Here is a 22,518-nt window from a genome sequence, read left to right as displayed (position 1 = left end):
CAACTGATTATTTCTGTGTGTGTGCTCCTTCAGGAACATCATTTTTGCTCAGTTGAATGACTTTAGGAGCAGAGCGGCTCAGCATCTAAATGTGCCACAGAGACTAATTTACAAACCGTGAGCAGAGGCAGCGAAAGAGACAGCAATAATATTATGGATCACGCAAATCATTTGGAACGGAAAAGTGGCAAATCAGTCTGCAAAGTGCTCGGAGCAGCAGCAAGGGGCAGTAACACACAGTACACGCAGATTCCTCATTTAGATGTAACATGATATTAGCATTTCTCTATTCAATATCTGAGTTGATTCTGGTTCAGAACCCCTTAGAAGCATTTACATTACATTTAGTCACAGTTTGCCTTCTAACTGTAAAGTTATGTACACACCATGTGATGCACGTTCGAGAATGAGCCAAAAGGGGCATTCTTGAAAGTGCTTTTAGCATACGGTGTTCACACTGGACTGTCGCTATACGATACTCTCGCATGCACTCACAGTTGGAGGAGGCTTGGTGCAAAAAGTCAAAGAGGTGAAAATATCATGAATCTTGTTCCGGACCTTTTCTTTCACAGCTCTATTCCAATAAAATAAAAGACTTGGTGTTATTTAATTCCAGCTGAGCAAAAACACAATTAATGGTTTCTCTATTGGATCAGTTTTCAAACCTTCCAGCACATAAAATGTTATACTTTTCATGAGAAACATTTTAATTCACCGAAGTTTTCACTTCGGTGAATTAAAAAAAAAGACATCACAACCAAAACTCCAATCTTCTTGGAGAGAGTCATGAAGTTGTTTCAGCCCGATCACTCCACCAACTCAAGTCTGCAAGTGAAGTGAAATATTTGGCTGTTTTCTAAATCCCCAACTGTAGAACAGTGAAGTCAAAACACCATTCATGCTTCATCAAAGTGGTAAGGACAGGTGTGTTGTGCTAAATCTGGATGTGAGGATCAGTGTTGGAGGAGGCAGAGGCAGGAGGGAAGAAAGTGAACACAACCACACTCCTGTACAGAAAGCAGAAAACCCCAGCTAGCCACCACCACAACAACCCTCTAAACCTCTCAGGTTTCCTAGACTGTAGAAGTGATCTTACAAATGTAGTTTTTTTTCCCTTTCTAGTGGGATGCATTAAAATGAGTCATGTTTGGGGCTCCACAACAAAGGGGGAGAATAGAAAAGGGGTAACATGGGGAAAAGAACCACACAATCCAAAATGGCAGAAATACTCCTGGGCTCACCACAGGATGCACAGGGAAAGCAGAAGGCTGCACCAGAGTAGCAACCTAAAATATCTGAAAGAGTCCTCCACCCTGTTTGCACAGCGGAACCCTCAACTCCTACTGAAGAAAAGCTGCCAGGTGAATACCACCACTACTACAGGGACGGCAAGGACTGCCAGTGACCCACATCGGTCAAATCTGCTTTTCTTGGCCTAAACCTTAAATGTCCTGTATATCCGATGTGATGACCTTAGACTTTCAGTGTCATCCTAACAATGACGGGTAGGTTTTGTGTCCAAGATGGGGGCAACAAGTATTCTTCCACAAGAAAAAGGAGGGAGTTTCTCAGAAATAAAGATACGGTTATGAAATCTGTTTTTCTGGACATAATTATATGCATATTTACATTTGTTCCCCAAATTAACACAGAATGAAGTAAACTTCAATCAGGTATCACCTTAATGTCACTAAAGACCCACTCCGATGAAAATCGGGTCTTTTGTGTTTTTGACATGTTCTTGTGGCATATTTCTGAAGATGAAGGACATACTGTACATAAAGAAAATTTAGCTTAACTTGAAATCAATGTGAATCAGGAGCAGACCAAAAAATGGCGTTTGAAAAAGGTTGTATTTGTTACCTAAAAAATACACTAGGCGGGCAACAAACTTCCAGTGTTTTCAATCTTTGGCTTCTTCTTTGTTTCTCTCTATGATGACAACCTTTTACACTAATACTATACATCCAGCATCAACAGGAATATACAAGTGTCTGGTTTTGAATGACAGCATGAACCCAAAACTCAACCTCTCCTGCTCACTTTCTCCATTTTGAAGCTGGTCCCACCAGTCTTTTCCACAGTGAACCAAGGATCAGCTCCTTTAAGTGCAGCATGGGTCAGGAGGCGGCACCCAAGCTGGCGCATCTGGTTAGTGTTTAAGTTTAACTGCAGATTTCTCACGTCTGATTTTAATCAACAGGCCAATCGCTACTCTCTGTTTAGGAATACCTTATTGTGATGGTTTGCAGAACTACCAGTGGGGTTACAGATGGCCAACATACTTTTATGTTGATAGAATCAAAACTTTCCCATTTAATTTAACCTGCAACACACTAGTCTAACAGCATTTATAAAATAAAACAACCAAAGCTACAAAATGAGTAAGCTAAACCTTAATAATCGAAAAGCAACTACATAAAGGTTAAGTGTGTCCCGTCATCTCCATAGGATCCATATTTCCCTTAAACATTAAATATTTTAAGCTTCAGTCAACTCTAAAGCACAGCTTTAGGATAAACAAATGAATCTTCATACATCATGGGACTGATACTGTTGTTCTCATTTAAACAAAATGGACCTTCCAGCACATAAAATGTTAACCTTTTCATGAGAAACATGGCTACAAAGACAATCTCATTTAATCTGTTAGACCTCCTGATTCAAACCTCTGGTCAACCTCCTGCTTCAGCTATGGGAATAGTCTGTTGAAAGACTTTCCAACATTTCTCCAGATAATATGAGGCCAGAAAAAAATGATCCAAAACTGATGCAACTTATATTTGATTCCAGGGTACCAGTCCCTCTTTGTCGGAGTCCCCCCCCCCCCCCCCCCCCACTCACAAAAAAAAAGTGGATAGCAGATCTTTTCTGCGTTTCCAAATCTTTTACCAGTTAATTTGAAATGCTTTCAAACTTTTTTTTTTTTTTAGAAGTTCAGGTTTGAATGCTTGCCACTAAAATTTGCACTCATAGACACAATGTGCTTTTCTTGATGTACATTCAGGAATTTTGTTTCAGGACCATTCCATACAGGTGTGAAATACAGTTTCAATTTAACATCTACAGTCACAACAAGCTGACATTCAAGTTTCTAAAAAACATATAAATCACCTATAATAAGTGCTTCTAAGTAGTAGAAATCTTAATTCAATTAAGTTTCTATCTAGCAACTCTTTATATTACCATAACTCTTCAACGGTGTAAATGTAATGTACGTGTAAATGTACGGGTCAATGTAATTCCAGTAGATTCTGATGCAAGTCTACAAATCACCGAACTCCTAAAAGATGGAAAAAACTTGTTTTAAGGACTGATATGAAATAAGTTCTGTTGCAGAGAAAAGCGTTTTTTCTCCATTATTCAACACTTTATGCTAGTAATGCATTGCATATCAGTGAAAAGCTGATATGAAGTTATTCTCCCCATCAGAATCAGCCATGTTGATGGCGTGAATATTCGAGGAGTTACAATAACAGCTCCGGTGTTAAAGGGTTAATAATGAATTTAGGGGTGCAGTCACCAAGACTCATTGCTAATGTGTTGGAAAAAGAACAGGATGTTGGCTTTCACTTACTAATATTTTGGCAACATAACCAGATACACTGATTTTAACAGGCAAATGCCTAAACCTTTTGGATTTTTGTTTGTTTGTTGTCTTGCCATTAACTGCCCAAGTCTTTATTCAGAAATGTTCTTTTGTAAAGTCCTGGAAAATCTGCAAGCCATTGTTTAGCAACAAAATAGAGTGAAAGTAAGAATCAAGTTCAAGCATCATTTAAGTAAACTTTTAGGCATGGTCTAAAAGTTTTCTGATTGATTCCATATCTTTTTCCAGAAATCACTGCAGAAAAGTCATGATTGTTAACCTAATTAACGTTATCTAGCAAAATTGTCCTAACAGAATTAACATACTGATTGGAAAATTGTCTGATTAAATAAATGGATGGACACCATGTGGACTGACTGCTTACCTTTGGTCTTATTTTCCTCTATTACCAAGCTTGGTGTGCTGCTGCATGGGCAGGTCTCCTCTTCCTGGCTTGGAGTAGTTCCAAGAGGAAAACTGACGGGACGAGAGTTGGTCACTGAGCTGGAAGGGCGAGAGCTGGCACAGTTCTACAAGAGAAAAAAAAGAGAATGGTTTGGCTTAGAAGTTTAAACAGATTACCAAAATGATCATTTTAAATCAGGTTAGAGAAAAAAAAGATTAAGACCTCAATTAAGTATATATTTACGCGTAACCCTTGTGCTATCCTAGGCACTTTACCATTGGGAGTTGGGTCATCTAGACCCACTAGACAGAGCTCTGAACCTTTTTTTTTTTCAATGATTTGTGATCTTCACTGGTGTCCATGGATTACATGAAATCTTTCTACCTTTATCCACCTTTTTCATGGTAGGAAGAACACATCAATGTAAGGGTGGGGTCATCTAAGATAGCACAAGGGTTAAAGGCAAAAATACACGGGTTTTTGTTGTTATAAAATGCTTGCCAAAACCAGACTGAATATCACCTTTACGCCCAACGCAGGGGTCTGCAAGGCTTGGAGCTACATGCAGCTCTTTCATTCCTCCATTGTGGCTCTTTGGCTTTGAAGAAGCCTCACACCACTGCTGAGTTGCTTTGTTTTTATATTTATAAAAGTTCTGATAACTGATCAAAATGATAGTAAAAGGTTTAATTTTCTGTCAAAGTGGTTTATTATTTGTTATTGTTAGAAGAAGCTTAAAGCCCATATTCTTATCTTTTGCTGCACAGAATAGCGTACTAATGTATATAATTACATTAAAATGTAGATATATTTTTTCTACACCAACGTTCTTCTGTTTATATTCAACAGTAAAAGGAAAAAACAGGAGGACAGTGCTCCAAAGTCATTGATCGTGTTATGTCATAGAAAATGAAACGTTTGACTTCAAGTAAATCTGCTGCAGCAGGAAGATATTAATGGACACAAGATGCATTTTAGTTAGAAAGGAACGTGTTTGCGCTTTAATCAAAAGCAAAAGAAATTAAAATATTATATATATATACATATATATAAAAAGGCCCGGTGTTTCAAACAGCACAGTCACCATCCAAGCAGAACTAGATGTCAAAAAGGCCTTTGTTTGCTAGACTGTTCAACAAATTAAAGCGAATCCAGAGTTTCAGTTTTGTTTCTATCAAGAATCTACACTTTATTTGGCTAACATTCACAGCCTGTTATTATAGCTCTGCGTGTTTGTATTTCTGGCTTTAGCGCACAGGAGCCAATTGGAAAGTGATAAATACACGTCAAGCTACATGTAGCGATAACTCCTTGCAGTTGGCAGCCCCATCAACAAAAATAAATGGTGCTTTTTTTTGTTTTGTCGATAATGCCAAACAACAAGCAACCAATTTTTCACAAATAAACACTAAAACATCAACTCCTGGCTGTCGCTTGAAAATCAAATTTGAGCCCTTTTTTTCCTTGCTCTTGTGAGCCGATAGCTTTCAAACGGCTCCTTCGTGTAGCTTCCTATATCTTGTCAAAACTTGAATTAAGATCAAAAAAACTAATCCGCTTCCAATTTATATCTATATTTCAGTCGTGTCAGGGGCATGAAGTACTGAGAAGAGGGGGTGTATTTTATTTGGGTGCTGCAACTGACAGCTTTATTTTACAAAGCAATCTGGCTGTGTGGGTACAAGGAGGAGGTCAGGGTGGGTCAAAAGGTGTGTGGTATCGAATGGGGCCAGCCATGCTGCTAAAGGTGGCAACACATGCATAAGTGTGTATGTGATATACAACCATAAGAACATGAGATTCTCACTTATGCAGAGAAGCAAAGCGAGGAAGAGGTTTAAAGAGGTCTGTGGTGATGTGAATTAAAAAAGGTAGAACGTGTGATCAGGTTTGGTGGAAACTATTTCAGATGCTTAAAAAGACATTTCTTGGTTTTATATCTGAAGTGATACTTACATTTACTTGTGTCCTAAATTTTACTGATGAGTGATACTTCTGTGCGAAATTTATATATGTCACAAGTGGACTATTTTTCAGCTTAGTCTTACTTATTTAGGTTAGTAAAAAAAATAATAATAAAAGAGAAGAACATTTTTTTTTATTTAAATAACCAGTTAAAGGCAATAATTCCAGTACATTTTTTACCACATAAAATAGGAAAAAGGCCTTTATCTCTGACATGTGCAATTGGTCTTCAGATGAACCTATATGCAGTAACATCGCAAGAGCCTCTTTACCCCTCACCTGGAAACACACAATATCCAATCCTATGTTTTACAACAAGAGGATATAGGGGCATGTGCGGTCATCTATAGCCAAATGTCTCCTATCTAACCAAAGAACTGGTAGATCCAGTATTTCAAGAGGGATTTATGGCACAAAAAGCATTAGCTAAAAACCGTCAGACGGTGGTGATGGCTAAAAAAAAAAAAAAAAGCATTCTGGTAGCAGAACGCGGTCAGACTGGAAAATTGCCACCACGAGAGGAGAGAGGAAGCAGTAAAAAGGGTACTAAATGGAGTCCCTCACTGATAACATGAACACCTAATATATCAGTTTGCACCTGGTGTCGTGCAGCCCCCGCCAACACAGACACACACACACACACACATTCACATTATCTAATCTATTTATTTATTTCCTCCCATCCTCATATTGTCCATCCCTGGGCGGGGAGGGTCAAAGGGAAGTAGTGGTGCCATGCTGAATTTTAAAAATCAATCTTCCTCTTAGAAATGGCTTGTTGAGGGGGGTTTAAAGTATATATGAAGGGGTCAGGGTTCAGTAGGAGGACCAGGACAAAGTATTGCTGGCCATTAAGCGTGACACAACAACCTGACTTGAATCATTTTGTGCGTGTGCATGTGATTGAGGGTGCTGCTGCTAGACCATCCAGACTGCGGAGTGATGAGTGGATGTTTGTCAAGGTGTTCCTCAAGTTTTATAATTGTATGAGCGTGTGCGTCATGTTCTTTTAAGTACTTTTAAACGGACTACAATCTTATAGTTCACATGAGCACACGCGCACACACACAAATACACACGCATTTGCAGCATCCCAGAGCTTCACCCAAACAGCAGCATCCAACAAAACATAAATACTGTTCTGACACTTTAATGTCAGGGGACAGTTTGTCCTGGATTAGAAACTTGTAACCCACACCACAGCTTGACATTGCTTGTATGAAGGTACTGCATTGGGGAGAGTGAAAAAAAGGGGAGAGGGTGGTGTGTGGGGTGGGCTATTATGGAGGGTCTATGTTTGATGTATAAGGGCATCTAACATGGACTGTTGACTAGTCAGGGGCTTCTTCAGTGCTGCTTTGTGGCCAGCTTTCATTGGTACTGACTGCAGTAGCAGGGATTTTTTTTCTCTCTCTCTCATGGGAAGTAATATCTGTGAGGGAAAATGAATTGGTTATAGCAGAGGATTTTTTCCTCTTGTGCACACACATCCAAAAACATGTGAAAAACTCCATACAGAAAAATTAAGCGCTTTTCTTCTCTCCTTCATCCTGTTGACCGTGCTTCGAACCTGGAGACCAAAGAAAGACGGGGAAAAAATTGTAAGTAAAACAAGATTCGATAAAATTCCATATAAAACAAAGCAAGATCACAAAAGAGAGACAACAACATGGAAGTGACATTGCATTATTGGATGGTTAGCATGAAAACACACACTGGGGTGAGAACAATGCATGTGTGTCGGGATGTTTAAGTAGATAGCTAATGGAACTTGAGAGTGACACACAGAACCGGCAAACTACGGAGATGACTTCAAGCTATCATCTGTCAACATAAAGCGCTGGGACCAACAAATGGGGCTATTGAAGAAGAAGGGACTGCCCTAGCAGAACAGATTACATTTTTACACTTGAGATGAAACTGTGTACCACACACCTTTATTTAAGACATACAAGATGTCGCAGAGATACAGAGCAACATCAACCACGTCAGCAAAGGGTGCGTTTGCAATGATTTTTATTTTATTTTATTTAGTTTGTGAAAGTCAAATATGGCGAACAATTCTAATGCAGCCAAAAGCAAAAAGGTAGCATGGAGTTTTTAAAATGATAAAGTTTTCTCTCTACATCTACTAGGGATTGTCCCGATCCAACCAAGTGATCAGAAATTGGGCCAGATACCATTATTTTAGACTTGTTCAGAATTGGATGTTGTATGCCGATCAGGAATCTGATTTTTTTTTATTCCTATTATGATCAGCGATACATGCCAAGATTATTTTAACAGATTAATACTCTACCAGAAGTCTGCATATCATCAACAAATCACAACATTTTATTCCTGTAAAGAACAGCAGAATACAACACTAGTTTGAGCAGGAGGCAAACAAAAACAGTTTGGTCAAGTTAGTGAGATATTCACAGATTCAGACCACGGGGCTTAGTAACTATTTTACTAAATGTTTCAAACAGATAGTAAGTGTGTGTTGCATTTTGTCTTAACTCAAACAGCGACCCACAAAGGCCTTTCAGAATAAGATTGGATTTTTTCTTTCTTACTAATGATAATGGCTCTTTCAGTGCTGCCGACAGAGACGGCATGTGAGACGGCTGCCAAGGTACCGTCTACAAAGTGCAAGTTCTGGGAAAAAGTGATTTAAATAAAAAAATTAACCCATAACCTCTCGAAAACAACCCAAACTAATTTATTGTTCAATTGATATAATCTTCCTATTATAACATTCATGCTACAACAAGAATTTTAATAGAAAGTACTTACGTTTAAGGAACTTTTAATGGAGATTTACATATAATCAAAAAGGTGCAATCGTTCTAAAGATACTAAAATTACAGTTACCAAACTGTCTCACATGACTAATTTAATAATCAACTATTTTTTCTAGTTGACAGTTGCACTATTTTTATTTGACTGTTAAAGCTATTTCACAGAAGTGCTCTGTTTGTGTGTTAAATTATAAGTATAAGTTAGAATGTTAGAAGTTAAAGTTAGAATGCCTTATTTGGTTAATATCGTGATTCAATAGTAATTTTAAATATTGAACATTTTCGTAAAAATACTGAATATTTTTATTCAATATGAATTAATTTTCAATGCAAAATCACCCCATTCACTTTATATGTTGCCAATTAGCAAAATACCATTTCATTTAGGACTCCACTCCAAAAAAAGATTATATGTTTGAACTAATTGGAAATATGGTCAGGCAAGAAGGGGTTAAAAACCGTATATTTCCATATTACTGAATATGCATATTAGCACAGCATTTATAAATAGTATTTATAATGTAAACATTTAAAGCTGTAAGTAAAAAATATGTGTTCTTTTTTTTAGGAGAAGATAACAAAAAAAAAAGTAGCTGGATTACATTCCCTGGGTGTTGGACTTGTATCTACCTCATAAAGCTCCTGGCATTTACCTGTATGAGCTCTGCATGTCTGTGTCAGTTTATTTGCTTATGCAAATTGTCAGCACTAACTGTAAATTTGTAACGCCTGGGCACTCATCACTGCAGCCCTTCCCCGCCCGGCCCACTGTGTTAGTGAATATGCATTATAGCTTATGGCTTCATTAAGTCGCATTGTGTCATAAATTATGACACAACGTTGTGTGTAGCGCACAACAGAATGTGCGCACACATGCACTCAAAGAGACATGTTATAAACAGAGACGTGTACAGGGGGAAACATAATCAGTCAGAGCATTTTGTTGGTTCAAAATCAACAGTGCTTGTGCAGTGTCTCTGAAAACTTTTATTTATGACAACAACCTAAGAAAGCCCTCCAACCTTGTACAGTGAAATAAAATCACAGAGCATTGTTGAAAAAGGGAAAACAACACATCGGATTCACTGCTTTTAAAAGCAGCCAATAAGCTGAGGCATTTACATGACACAACTTAATTAATCATTTGACAATGAGGGGAAAGGCATTGTTTTGGATGCTTGTTATGTGTTTAAGGGATTTTACGTGTATTCAAGGTTTCAACATGATTTGAAACACGGTTAACTGTGTTAATGTTGTGCAAAGCCATTACCATATGAAAGCAGCACACCTGACAACACCTGCCGACATCCTTGGAATTGATGCAATAAAAGGTCATCAAAGTGGAGGATTACAAGGTGACCACCAAGGAAAAGCTAATTGCAACAAATTAGTTGAAAAAGCTGCCTAGTAATTAGCAATTAAACACTGTATTTTGAATGTAATAGATGGAAACCCGCAGTATCTTTACTTTGACTTCATAATTATTTCAGTCTTAAAATCACCCTAATAAATTGAAAAGCTTCTGACTTTCAGAGACTGGTTAATTTACCAGCTTCTTTGTGCATGTCAAAGTACATTTTCTACTTTATGGTTAAAGACCTATTTGCGCTAATGGGATAACTGAAAGTAAAGTTATGACAAACATAAATCATGTGTTTCTGTCTTCCTAAGACACAATCAAAATACTTTAAAATAAAGGAACTGAACTTTTTCTGCCACAAGCTTGCTGTACAGTAGGCTCAGTGGATTAGTGTGGATCACTCACTTGACTAAAGTTTAATTTTCAGGCTTTGAAATAAAAAATAAATGTATTAAAATGTTTCATTTGCTCTATTTTAAGCACCTACATGTAAATTAAAACTTGAACACATATGCAATTGGAGATATTAACCCTGTGGAACATCGCTTTTGTTTTATAGACATTTTTGAAGAAGAAAATGAATGAATAGACGCCATAAAGAAAACAAAACAAAAACAACGTTTAGTCATTGGGAAGAAAATGAATCTCACTGTCTGACATTTTTCTTAATGTCACTTTAAATACAAGCAAAAAGCTAATAGGATTTTCAGTCCTTTTATGAAAATTCATTTTTGTCGAACCTTTTTTGAAAGCTTTAACCCAGAAGCCACTAGTTCACGCTTGATGGGAGATTAAAAAGAAGAAAAAATAAAGCATCGTAACAGAAAAGCAAAACCAAAAAGAACAAAAGGAGTCCCTTGCAAAGGTGATGAAGGTTCAGATAGAGAAAAAGATGGGTAGATGTGAATAATGCAGATATTTATTTTTATCAAAGTCCCTACACAAAAGTGCAGCCCTTTTGAAAATTGAAACATGAACTCAAAGTATGAAACCCTCAGGGTCAAGGACGGCTTGAGTGTAAGAAAATTAATTCCCAAGCACTAAAAAAGCCACTTAAGCAAGAATGAAGTGTTGATTTATTTTACAGTGTGAAAGGTCAGCCTTCCCCAGCTCTGCATTGTCAGAGCGCTGCTTCTGACTCAGGGACAGCTTTTCAGGCTTTGGAGAAAAGCCTTTGGAGACGTGAAAGAGAAAAAAGGCAAATAAAAAGGATAAGAAATACAAAAATTGTAAGGGACATACTTTTAAATAGTCAGGAGGAGGTTTATGATGGTAAAACAAAATTAGACAAGCAATAAAAAGGAGTGAAATTGGTAATCTGGTGTATTCCAAAGAAAATCTTTCCTCATAAAGCCACAGATGGGGTGTCAGATTTACTTGTACTAAATTGCAATTACAGGGAAATTGACTTAGTTTTTTCCATAATCCAATACTATGAAATCATAGTCCTGTGATAAAATTCCATTTTGAAGAATTTAACAATGCAACAAAGCAGGGTTTAATTTCTTTTTCAAGTTTGCCATAAAGGACATGTGGAAAGGAAAATGGATTTACATGTAAAGAAGAAGTGCTTAGTTAAAGTCTCACCTATTCACATTTTGAGTTATTCTCATTTACATAGAATAAGACTCCTGTTTGATCATGAATGATTTTCATGACTTGAGTATCATCCATTAAATGGCATCCCTCTGTCTCTACACTTTTCCACCCCCATACAGCTAAGGCGCATATAAATGGTAATAACACATCATCTGGATATGATATCTTCTCACTCCCTCAGTGCACATTGTTTGTTGCATATTATTTTAGCTTTTTTTCCCATCCTGCAGTGAATACAGCCCACAGCTCTGCAAAGCCCCGGCCAGCACCTTTGTCAGAATGCTAAATTGAGGGCCGTGAGTTTAAAAACTTAAAGAGGCAGTGAAATATTATCCAATGTGGGTGAGGAATGAGTGGCTGAGAACCGCAGCGTGTCAGTGTTAAATGGTCGGACTCGGATGCATATAAGTTAGTCCAAGCATGAAGGGCAGTGGGACGCTTGCGTGGAAACGATGTCCCCTCCTATCGTTCTACTCATCCTCAGACACGTTCATGGGGCATATACACTCTGTCACACCCCACCCACCCAGCATTTAAGCAAGGAGCCCATCAGAAACTTGTCATTTCTCTCATTCACTCCGACAGCCTTGAGACACAATGCAGACTTACCTCTGTGTTGTACACCCCATATATCAGAAAGATGAACAGACCCTGCAAACAGACAAAGAGAGGAAGGTAGAGAGGGACAGAGGACTAAGTTGTTACTGTTGTTTTCTCTCTCATCTTATTGTATAAAAAATATAAATACATAAGTGTGATATCATAAAAAAGTCAATAAACGGAGTAAGCTAACTTGTACCCAATCTTTAGAGCACAAACTAGAACCAAAACAACCAGGCTGAACCGTGGACTCTGTAAGACTCAACTTTGTTTGCTATGTCGGCAGTGTTTGTGTCCCTCATTCTAGGTCTCAATACATAATTGAAGGGGCAAATCCAAGGTTGCACATGGCTTTATTGAAAAGGGATAATATCAAGTTTTTAATTGTGCTCACAGTAAAACCACATATGCAAGTGCATGTCTAAGCATTAACAAGTAAACACAGATACTGACGCAAATACTCATCACGCAAACTCTAAACAATCAGCCATAAATGAGCAAAGAAAGGCACTTTTTGGAAGCATACAAATAAACTAATCTATCCCAGACAAAACTGTCAAGGAAAACTATTGAAGGAATGCAGAGAAAGAGAGAGACAGAGGGGACATGATGAAAAAGAATGACACATAAAAGAAGATATTTCATGTTCACAAAACTCATGGCTAGTACCCAGGGCACAAGAACGCCATGCCCTTGGATCCACAAAGGCTGCACTTTTGGTCAGAGAAAAAAAAAAGGTATTTTTCATTCAAATCCATTGTGGCATCAGCTGAATGTACAAGCTGTGCATTCACCTTCAGGCCCTAATGTAATACTGTGACCTCAGTGGAAACAGTGGGAACAACATTCTCAAAACCCTGATTGAACTGTACTACTACAGATGGATCCAGAGAAATGAAAAGGCTGTTAAAATCCTATAAATTTCAAGGCTGATAGACACAGCAGATGTTTTGATAGAAAACTGCATACCAATGTAGGTTGAGCTAACACACACACACAGAAAAACTTTTTAAAGAGCATCACTTCCTTTTCTTTGCCAGTCCTGCTCCATCTTTAAATGGATGTAAGGACACATCCTGACAACAGGCAGACACAAACTGGTCAATGCATCAATCAACCTGAGTTTGGAGCAACCAATTTTTGCCAGAGGGAAGTCTCAATGCATCACCATTGACAACGTGATTTGGGGGCTCAACCAGAGTGACAAGGCGACAGTGTCTAACGATGATGACCTCTAGCCCCAGCAACTGTCTATTCACTTTAAACCAGCTGTTGTTGTCCCAAAAGGATTGAAATGTCCGTTTACAGCTTTGTCAGGTGACGTCTCAGGACATCGATCCTCTTTAAACCAAACCTTCCATTGACCACTGACTTGTATTAAGTAACAATAAATGGTAAAGCAAAAAAAGAAAACTGACACTGATTTTAGATTGTGAAAGAATTCAGGACAAAAAATAAATATTGCTTATTTCTTTTTCTTTTGTTCAAACCTTCTCTGGACAAAAACACAGACGCAAACATCAATTCTGCAAAACCTTGTCATGATACATTTCAGATCTACATACTTTGTTCTCATTTTGGCTTCTACAAAAGCTGGATAAAATATGACCTTTATAGACAGAACAATACATGTTATGTACTGTTAAATTTCAAAAGCCAGTTAATGTGGTAATAATTCTAAAAATGCTGCAATGTTACACTCAGTCTTTTTAAAATATAGACTCACATATGTAAACAAACAAAAGCTAGAGAAAAACAGTCAGTGGATGATTAATTTGTAATCTACATACTCTGATGCATTGCATCAACATTTCAATTCTCAACTTACTGTTGCAATTTGACTATCTTGTTTTTGATCATTGCTCACGTATGTAATTAATCTGTTGTTGTGTAGGGAACAAAGTGGGGAGAATACGATCTGTGTGTTAGGAAAAATGATCTATTAAAGCCTAATTGAGATAAAAATAAGCAGCAGCAAAACAATAAAGACGGATTGTTTAAAATGTTAATTCATTAATGTTATCACTAACAACAGAGAGAAAATGGGGCGCATAATTTTATTTCAAACAGGCTTTTCAAAACTCAGACTCGCTTCTTTTGAACTGAGAGGAAGAAGCAACAAAATTATGCAAAAATGAACACAGTTGCTTTCAAAGTATTACTATATTGTACATCAAACGGAAATTATTTGCATCCTACTAATTAGAGAACAATTGCATGTTTAAAAAGTTAAAGCTAATGAATGTAGTGTTTGACCAAAACATAGTCACCCCAGAGGGTTGCTCCATCTTGCAATATATATAAAAAAAGAAAGTCTATAGTTGAAGATTCATCAGGAAAAGCAGAAGGAGCAAATTAAAGTTGTAGACTGAATAACTTTGAAGCAATCTAAACCCGGTCTGGGAAATGTTAGGTGTTGAGGTTAAAATCCTACAAAGCATATTAAAAAGTGTTCAAATTTCACTGTTGGTGTTGTGTGTTGAAAATTTAGTGTCAACTCAACAGTCATTGAATTAAATGGGAGTGACTCCTCAAAAATAATATTAAACCTGAGACATGAATTCAAGCAACTGTTCGGTGTAGATTTTAAAAATGACTCTCAATAAAGTTTCTCCCAGAATTCAAAGCACCAAATAGTGACTTCCTAAAGGAGAGCATGGTGGAGGACAACGATGGGACATTTTCTCTTTGCTGGCTTTATCTTTTATCTACCAGATTGGTATGATTGTTTGCTTTGGAACAGATATGGAAATTCCCATTTTCAAAAAATCCCTAATAGCATTATAAATGATTTGTCGGGTGGAACATTTTTATTTTAATGATCATTTCCTTGTATTCTGTGTCGAAGAATTTGTTACATTTATTACAGACCATATGACGAACAATTTTCAAATGAACCGTGTGAAAGAAAAAAACATAATCGTGTAGCTTTTGTTGTGCTTTTTGGAAACAATGTTTTTGTATGTGGTGCTTTTTTCAAATAAAACTTTTTTCAAGCTGCATATTGTGTATTTGTCTTAGTATGGGTCATGTGATGTTTTACTCATTCATTGTGGATAGCAAGATTTTTCAAAAGAAATCATAAGACGGTTTTTAAAGTGTGATCTATTTTAAAAGCGTTCTCAGTGGTCTTTTAACGATTGTCATTTTCAGCCAAAATCAAAAACCTGAGTTGTTTTCTAAAACATAGTTTAAACAATAAGTTTAAAACATAGCGCCAGTAATTTATTAGAAATTTGCCTGAGTGGTGAGCATTACTGTCTGCATGGAGTGAGGCTCCCATTACCCATCATCTCTTTGTTTACACTCTCTCCCTCGAGCCTACATCCCCTCACAACCCCAACCTAAAGTTAATAGTGCAACAAAAATCGTGAGCATTATTGGAGCTATCCAGCTGTACAGTTTTGAGCCAGATGCCAGATCAGACGAGGAACAAAGACATACAGTACATGGATCTATTAGTCTGCAAGTGGATACATCGGAATAGAGCGGAGCAGGAAGCTTCCCATTGCAGGTCATACGTCGCACATACAAGCTTTTACCTGATTCACAACGATTTGAATAATTACTCAGAAATGCAATTTTGAGCACATTTTTCTCTGTATATGTTCTCCATAATGAAAAAATTCCTTTATTAACTATACAAAAAAACGATTTTTTTTTTTTTTTTTGTATTTGCCACCATGGCTGTCAAATAGAAAATAAATTTCCCGCAAAAAAGAAAAGAAAAAAAAAGATTCTCTTTTACACTGTAATTCTGTCCTCCCTCACCTTTTAGCACCCCCATTTCCAACCTCCATCAACCTCTTCCATTGTGTGGAAGTGCGGAGCAGAGAACCCGGCGTGTAAAAATCTCAAAACAGCAAGTTTATGACAGTGTCCTTGAGAAACAAATTTTCGAAGTACAGATATGAAAACTATGATTAAGGAGGAAGGGCAGTGTCTTGGCAAGGAGAGAAGGACTGACGGGGCAGCTTTTTTCTTTCTGTCTGGAATATATTGCCTCTGTCAACGTTGTGCTCCTATTTACAAGAGAATTGGGGAAAATGTTAACATGAGGTAAAAAGAAAAAGATAGAGTTACTTTTGTCTACAATCAGTCTTTTTGGGGGGGGGGAGTGGGGGCAAAACAGAGCTCTAACTTTTTTATTCAAATTTGAAAACTCACATTAAATATGTTTTAGGTTATCAAATGATCAACACTATCATTAGTCTGTTTTGGTTTAATTTAAAATGACAAAGTCAAGTAAAAAATGGTTTGTTCATTGTACAGTGGGGATGGATGCATGTAATTGGTACTGTATGTTGGAGTATGGGGAGGGTGATATTATTCTTATTATTTCATTGCTACGGTGTTTATAGTGAGAGTTATGGTGATGTAGATGAGGAATGCATGAAAAGCATAAGGGGTGGTTTCAAATAAACTCGGCTTATGCCCACTCACTTTCCACCAAAGCTGCTTTGTGAAAGGGCTTATGCTATTCTTAAGCATAATATTTACTATTCTTTGCCACACAAAAGAACAAATGTTTTATTAAATATTAATTATTTTCCTGAACTTTTTTTTTCCAACCGGGAAGTAGGATGACTCAATGAACCTGCTTTTGGTCGTGTTAGGTACCGCCCATTTCATGACATCAACCTATAGTCGGCCTCGGCAGTGGGTGTGGGTCTCGCTCACCAAAACAAACAACATCCAACCTTTTGCAAAGATGGATGTGCATTTTGTGCATATAAAAGGAAAGCGTATTTTTGCCAAACACCTCTAGCTCTGCGGAGAAAGTGGGTGTCTGTGTTAGCCTGGGGGCGGTGCTGGCAGCGCAGACTCTTCCTGGAAGGCTGTTTTCACTTGTCTACGTCACATTGTGAGAACCCACTCGCTTTCGTGGGTTGGGAGGTATGGAGTCCTATACTGTTCATAATTAAATTTTAAAAAAATTAATTAAATAATTAAATATAACCTCATGCAAATACACAATCAACCAATAAATCTCTCATAAATATATAAATAAAATCATGAAATTGTGAAAAACCTGCACACAGATTTTAAATTAGCCATTATATTATTCAAAATATTTCTATTTGCTTTAAAAACCTGTTCAATATTTTAAAACAGCATTTTAAAACATTCATTTTTAATCATGTCATATATTATTCTAATTCTGTCTTTTTTCAGAAGCTCAGTATTTCAAAATCAATATTTTCCAAAGTAGCTTTGTTTTTATTTCATGTTGCTGTTTTTCAAAATGGCTTATTTATTTCATGAAGAGCTTTTTCAGGAGAATGAGTCTATCTGTCAATCAGTGAAAGTGGGCGGGATCTAAACGCTCATTGGCTCATTCATGGAAATCAACTCATATTCCTCGATAACCCGCTATACGGTGTGCCAGTCAGAGAGAGGACATATTTCAGCGATATCCGCGCGGCTTTGAAGATCAAATAGAGACAAACTCTCTGTCTGCTGCAGAAGATGCAAACAAGGACGACTCTGTTTTTGTAGTTTGAAGGTTTGTGTGGACCAAACCACAGAAGAGCTCCGGTCGTCCACGTCTCGAAGTCCCCCGTTGAAACACTCCTCATTCTTATGCCATTCACTCAGAGCTCACATCGTGCTTTACACTGTGTTGTCTCGCAGGAGGTGAGCTGGCGGACCAACAGAGTCAGACCAGGCAACTGCGCAAAGCGGAACAAGTCTGCTCGGGCCTCCTGAACCTTATGATATTTCTCTATTTTCATTGAGATAATGATTATAACCAGGTCCTCTGATGTAAATGTTGAGCCTTTCCTGAGATGACGTTTCTGACCGTGGTCGGAAAACGCAGCGGAGATCCGGGGTTTGATTTGGGGTTCACTTCCCCGTTCGGGGAAAAAGAACCAGTCTCTATACTTGGAGGAAACCTTTTTTTATTATTACTTTTCCGGCTAACTGAGCAACAGACCCTTAACTTGCGCTCACACACTCACTCTTGCTCCGGGCGCTCTGATTTACACGTAATTTAAGACGTAGTTTGACTGCAGGACCTGAAGCAGAGACTCTCTGGGATGATCTCATGAACTCAAACATGGAAACATTGTTATCATGTGGAACTATTCAAAATAAATAAACCTCTCACTCCATGTGGCTATCAGGCTAAAAACATTAGCTGGTAGCTCCTCCCACACACGGCATGGTGCGTCCATGGAACTCCAGTTCTTAGAAGCTTAGTGGAACTCCAACAACCACCCAGCCTAACTTAGACCACTACTATATGTTCATGAGAAGATGGAAATTGCCGAACTGACCGCAAAATCACCCGAATTATGCACACTTGCCCAAAGCCACTTTTATCCGCAAATTTAGAACCAAAACTGCCCAATTTATGGTAACACTGTGGATGTGTTGAGGTGCATAATCCCCCTAGTGTTGAGGAGTGTGAATTGCGCCATCACGTTTGGTGAAGCATCTTCGATCGATGTAGTCAGGGTGCTGCTACTCATGTATGAGTAAAGGAGTAGCCAATCACAAAAGTGTCTCCGCCTTGGTCAGTTTGATTGACAGACAGACTCAGTCTGCTGAAAAAGCTCTTCATGAAATAAATACGCCATTGTGAAAAACAGCAACATGAAATAAAAACAAAGCTACTTTGGAAAATATTGACTTTGAAATCCAAGGTTCTGAAAAAAGACGTAGAATTATAATAATATTCCACATGATTAAAATGAATATTTAAAAATGCTATTTAAAAATAATGAACATGTTTTTAAAGCAAAATGAAATATATTATATGATACAATGGCTACCGGTAATTTAAAATCAGTCTGCAGGTTTTTCACAATTTCGTGATCTTTTTTATATATTTATGAGAGATGTATTGGTTGATTGTGTATTTGCATGAGGTCATATTTATTTATTTAATTAAATATTTATTTATTTAATTATGAAAAGTATAGGACTTCATAGGGAGGGGCCGGTACTAAGAGCGCAGGTTTTTAGAGGAGAACTCAGAAATGCATGAACAGATCAAAATACAGCTTTGGGGTTTATTTTCATTTATACTATACTGCACTTGAAAATTGATCAAACACAAATTGATTTTGCATGGTATATAGACCCTTTAAAAATAATAATAATTATTATATTTAGTTTTTCTGTTGTCTAAGCCTTAATGTCATAAATTTTTCTTTTATCTTCACTTTTGTCATTTAGATGTTGGAAATAAATTATCCAAAACAATATATTTTAAGTAGAAAGTCTGTCTTAGTCTGAAGCTAGGTCCACATCGCCCCTGGCAACTCACCTTCAAGAAACCCCTTTCAATAAAAAGTCTATGTAAACGCACATGAATGCGGGTGTCTGGCTTCTGTGTTCAAAATGTGCATTCACGCATCACTACGCAAGTTTCTATGACTGTTTTCAGACATTGAAAGTCAAACCAGGAACTTTGACCAATTAGGGACTCAGATTTGGGAGGGACACATGACATCCCTTTTACAAGTAACTTTCAGAAGGGAAACCTGTTTCAAAATTGAACATGGTGGGGAGCTTAATAATTGCGATTTCTGCCCAACCGAGTTTTATGACACCAAGTCTTTAATATCTTGGAATAGAGCTGTGAAAGGAAAAGCCTGAAGCAACATTTGCACCAATTTGACATTTCATACAAAGCCCCCCCCTCGTTGGTGGCAAACACGTGCAAGAATTGAGTAATAACATTAAAGGGTGAACACCCTTTGCTAAAAGCACATCACATGCCTGGTGTATACATAGCTTGAGAGTGGTGTCATATTTAAAAAATAATGTAAAGGGACATTTTGTAAATTAAATGCATATGATATGACTACTGAAAATACAATTATTGGTAGAATAAAAATATGTGACATGAATAAAAAAGTTCTCGCCTCGGATAGATTTCAGTGTTAGTCTAAACACCTGTAACCGTATTTTAAGGATTTGACAGTTTTCAAGTATTATTGTAACTGTGTGAAGAATGATCAATATTTACATATTTCTTTTTCATGTATTTCTCAGATAAAGAGTTTTTTCATTTATCCACTGGGCTCACAGCCTCCACATCTTTTGAAAATTCTTCACGCTTTGGTGTCACGCAGAATCACAAACAAGATGTCAAATATCCAACCTAAATTCAAACACACACACAGACAATTTTCACAAATAAGTGATCTGCATCCCCACTTGGAAAACTATAAAGGACAACATTCTGTTCTCACATCTGGCAGTTATTAAGGAAATGAGAGACAGAAGAGGTTAAAATGCTGCGATGCTGGGGTTGGGGGGAAAGAGAGAAATTCACACTTGTGCACTGGGACTTGCTAATGTCTCTGACCCCTCCACACATAAACAGTTTAATTAAAATGTATACATAACTTTCACTTTAACTGCTCACGGCCTGTCAAATCAAAGTGTCTGTCAAAGCTGTGAAACGGAGAGTTGATCCGTTGCAGGTTCTCAGTTCAAATCCAGCCCTGTGTTACTGCTCCAGCTGGCAGGATAACACAAGGGCAGATAGACGTGCGAGTGCGAGGGCAGCCTGCCACTCTGTTGGTTTGAAGAGGTAAACACCTCCCAATATCAACAACCAGTCTAGTTCTAGCTGGGGAGGATGAAAGGCTGTAAGATGTTCCGAGTGAAAAAGTAAAATAACCAAACATAGAAGAACTTGGTGCATTCCAGCAGGTTTGAAAATCTGGAGACCATCAACATCTACAAACTTGAGATGTCTATTTATGTGAGTGATTGATGTATTTATTATCAGTGCACACAGTTAGCCACCTATTGGTATGAAGCAGGACTGGAATTAATTTCCGTTATCCAGTGAAGTTTACAAAGACGACATACTAGGCAGTGTTTCTTAATTCATTGCCTCACCATCCATACGTAACCAAAATTTGATATATTTACTCATAAATTCATAACATATAAAAAAGATGCTAAATTGCAGTAGGTTGTGACAAAAGGCCAGTGCTCATTCTGAACCTCATATTGATTACATTTCAATTCAAATTTACTTTAAACATTCATTATTGATTTTATTCTACAAAGAGATTTTTTTTTTCCACCCGGAAGCTATGATTTCTCTGCCGTTTGGTCTTTTCTTTGCTGCTGCCATGACGTGAACTTCAGAACACGTGCAACACAGACAAGCTCTCTGCTGTTGCAACTCAATCAACTTCTTTAAAGGATGCCCACACAGTAAAGGTTATTCAAACGTTTGGCCACAAACTACTTTGCTCAATTTTTCTTTGTTTAACAGAGCCACTACTGCATTGAGTAACAAGTTGCATTCAAATTTTCCAAAAGTTACTTCTTTTTTTTAATCGATCTTTGGAGTAATCTTGCTGGAACCAAGATGTTTTTTAGTTATAGTTTGCCATAAACTTAATAATTAGTCTTTTAATAATTGAATTTCTAAGTTTTGTTTTGCCAAAATCATCGGAGGTCGTAGACATTATTTACAGCATAGCTAGAAATCACACTGTAATGACATATTACAGTAAGTGTCATCTTTGATGAATACCACACAGGTTGAGGCCACAACTAAAAAGAGGCTATTAGCTTCAGTTCATCTGTGTCCAGAAGTTTTTCCTGTGTTAAGCTGTTTATATCTGCTTGCAATTGTATTCTAATGGATCCAGATCTTGTGTGAGAAAGCAACTGTGGTCAAAGTTGTCTTCCTCTTTTTATCCCATCACAAATTATTAAGAAAAGCAGATCCGTTTTTCTTCTAGATGAGACAGCAGGATTCGGTTTCTCTCTCATACGCGCTCTCAGTCACTTGGGTTGTCAAAATGAGTCGGGGACCCCCAAGCCAGCCGGGCCTCATTGGGGTATATAGCTACACAAGAAAACTGAGAGGATACACATACAGGCACACACTAAGGCCAGGAGCAACACCAGTACTGGTGTGTGATGGCTCAGGAGAGGAGGGAGAGTTATTAGCTTAGCCCTGAACCACCTACTTAATATAGGGGCCGGCGGTGATCGCTAACAGAGCCTGGCAGAGGTGACAGCTTTTGGCCCTGCTTGAAGAATTCCAATTGAAAAGCAGCCAAGAGGAACAACAAGCCCGAAACAGATGTTGCTCGCTACTATCGGTGCAACTTGGGTACACACAGCCCAGCAGCAACAAACTGGGGTGGTATAGCCAACACACAAACATGTACACTGCAGAGAGACAGACCAGACACACACACACACACACACACACACTCACTCACTC

General features: G+C 37.7%; 1 protein-coding gene across 3 annotated transcripts in view; it reads right to left on the bottom strand.

Annotated features, from left to right (window-relative positions):
• The window catches only part of LOC101155181 (uncharacterized), an 86,256-nt gene that overhangs the window by 33,472 nt on the left and 30,266 nt on the right, over window positions 1-22,518 (bottom strand). Inside the window, exons 19-21 of one of the 3 annotated variants that reach the window (XM_023954202.2) lie at window positions 12,312-12,353; window positions 7,477-7,530; window positions 3,975-4,119 (exon numbers count right to left, since the gene is read on the bottom strand). In XM_023954202.2, coding sequence (XP_023809970.1) covers window positions 3,975-4,119; window positions 7,477-7,530; window positions 12,312-12,353 — 241 coding nt within the window. The remainder of the gene's footprint in view (window positions 1-3,974; window positions 4,120-7,476; window positions 7,531-12,311; window positions 12,354-22,518) is intronic. The other 2 variants (XM_078946537.1, XM_023954203.2) reach the window with 2 other exon arrangements.

This window comes from Oryzias latipes, chromosome 4 (genome assembly GCF_053564925.1).
Source record: "Oryzias latipes strain Hd-rR chromosome 4, Olatipes_Hd-rR_3.1".
Taxonomy (NCBI): Eukaryota; Metazoa; Chordata; class Actinopteri; order Beloniformes; family Adrianichthyidae; genus Oryzias; species Oryzias latipes.
This window is presented reverse-complemented; position numbering and strand designations above follow the sequence as displayed.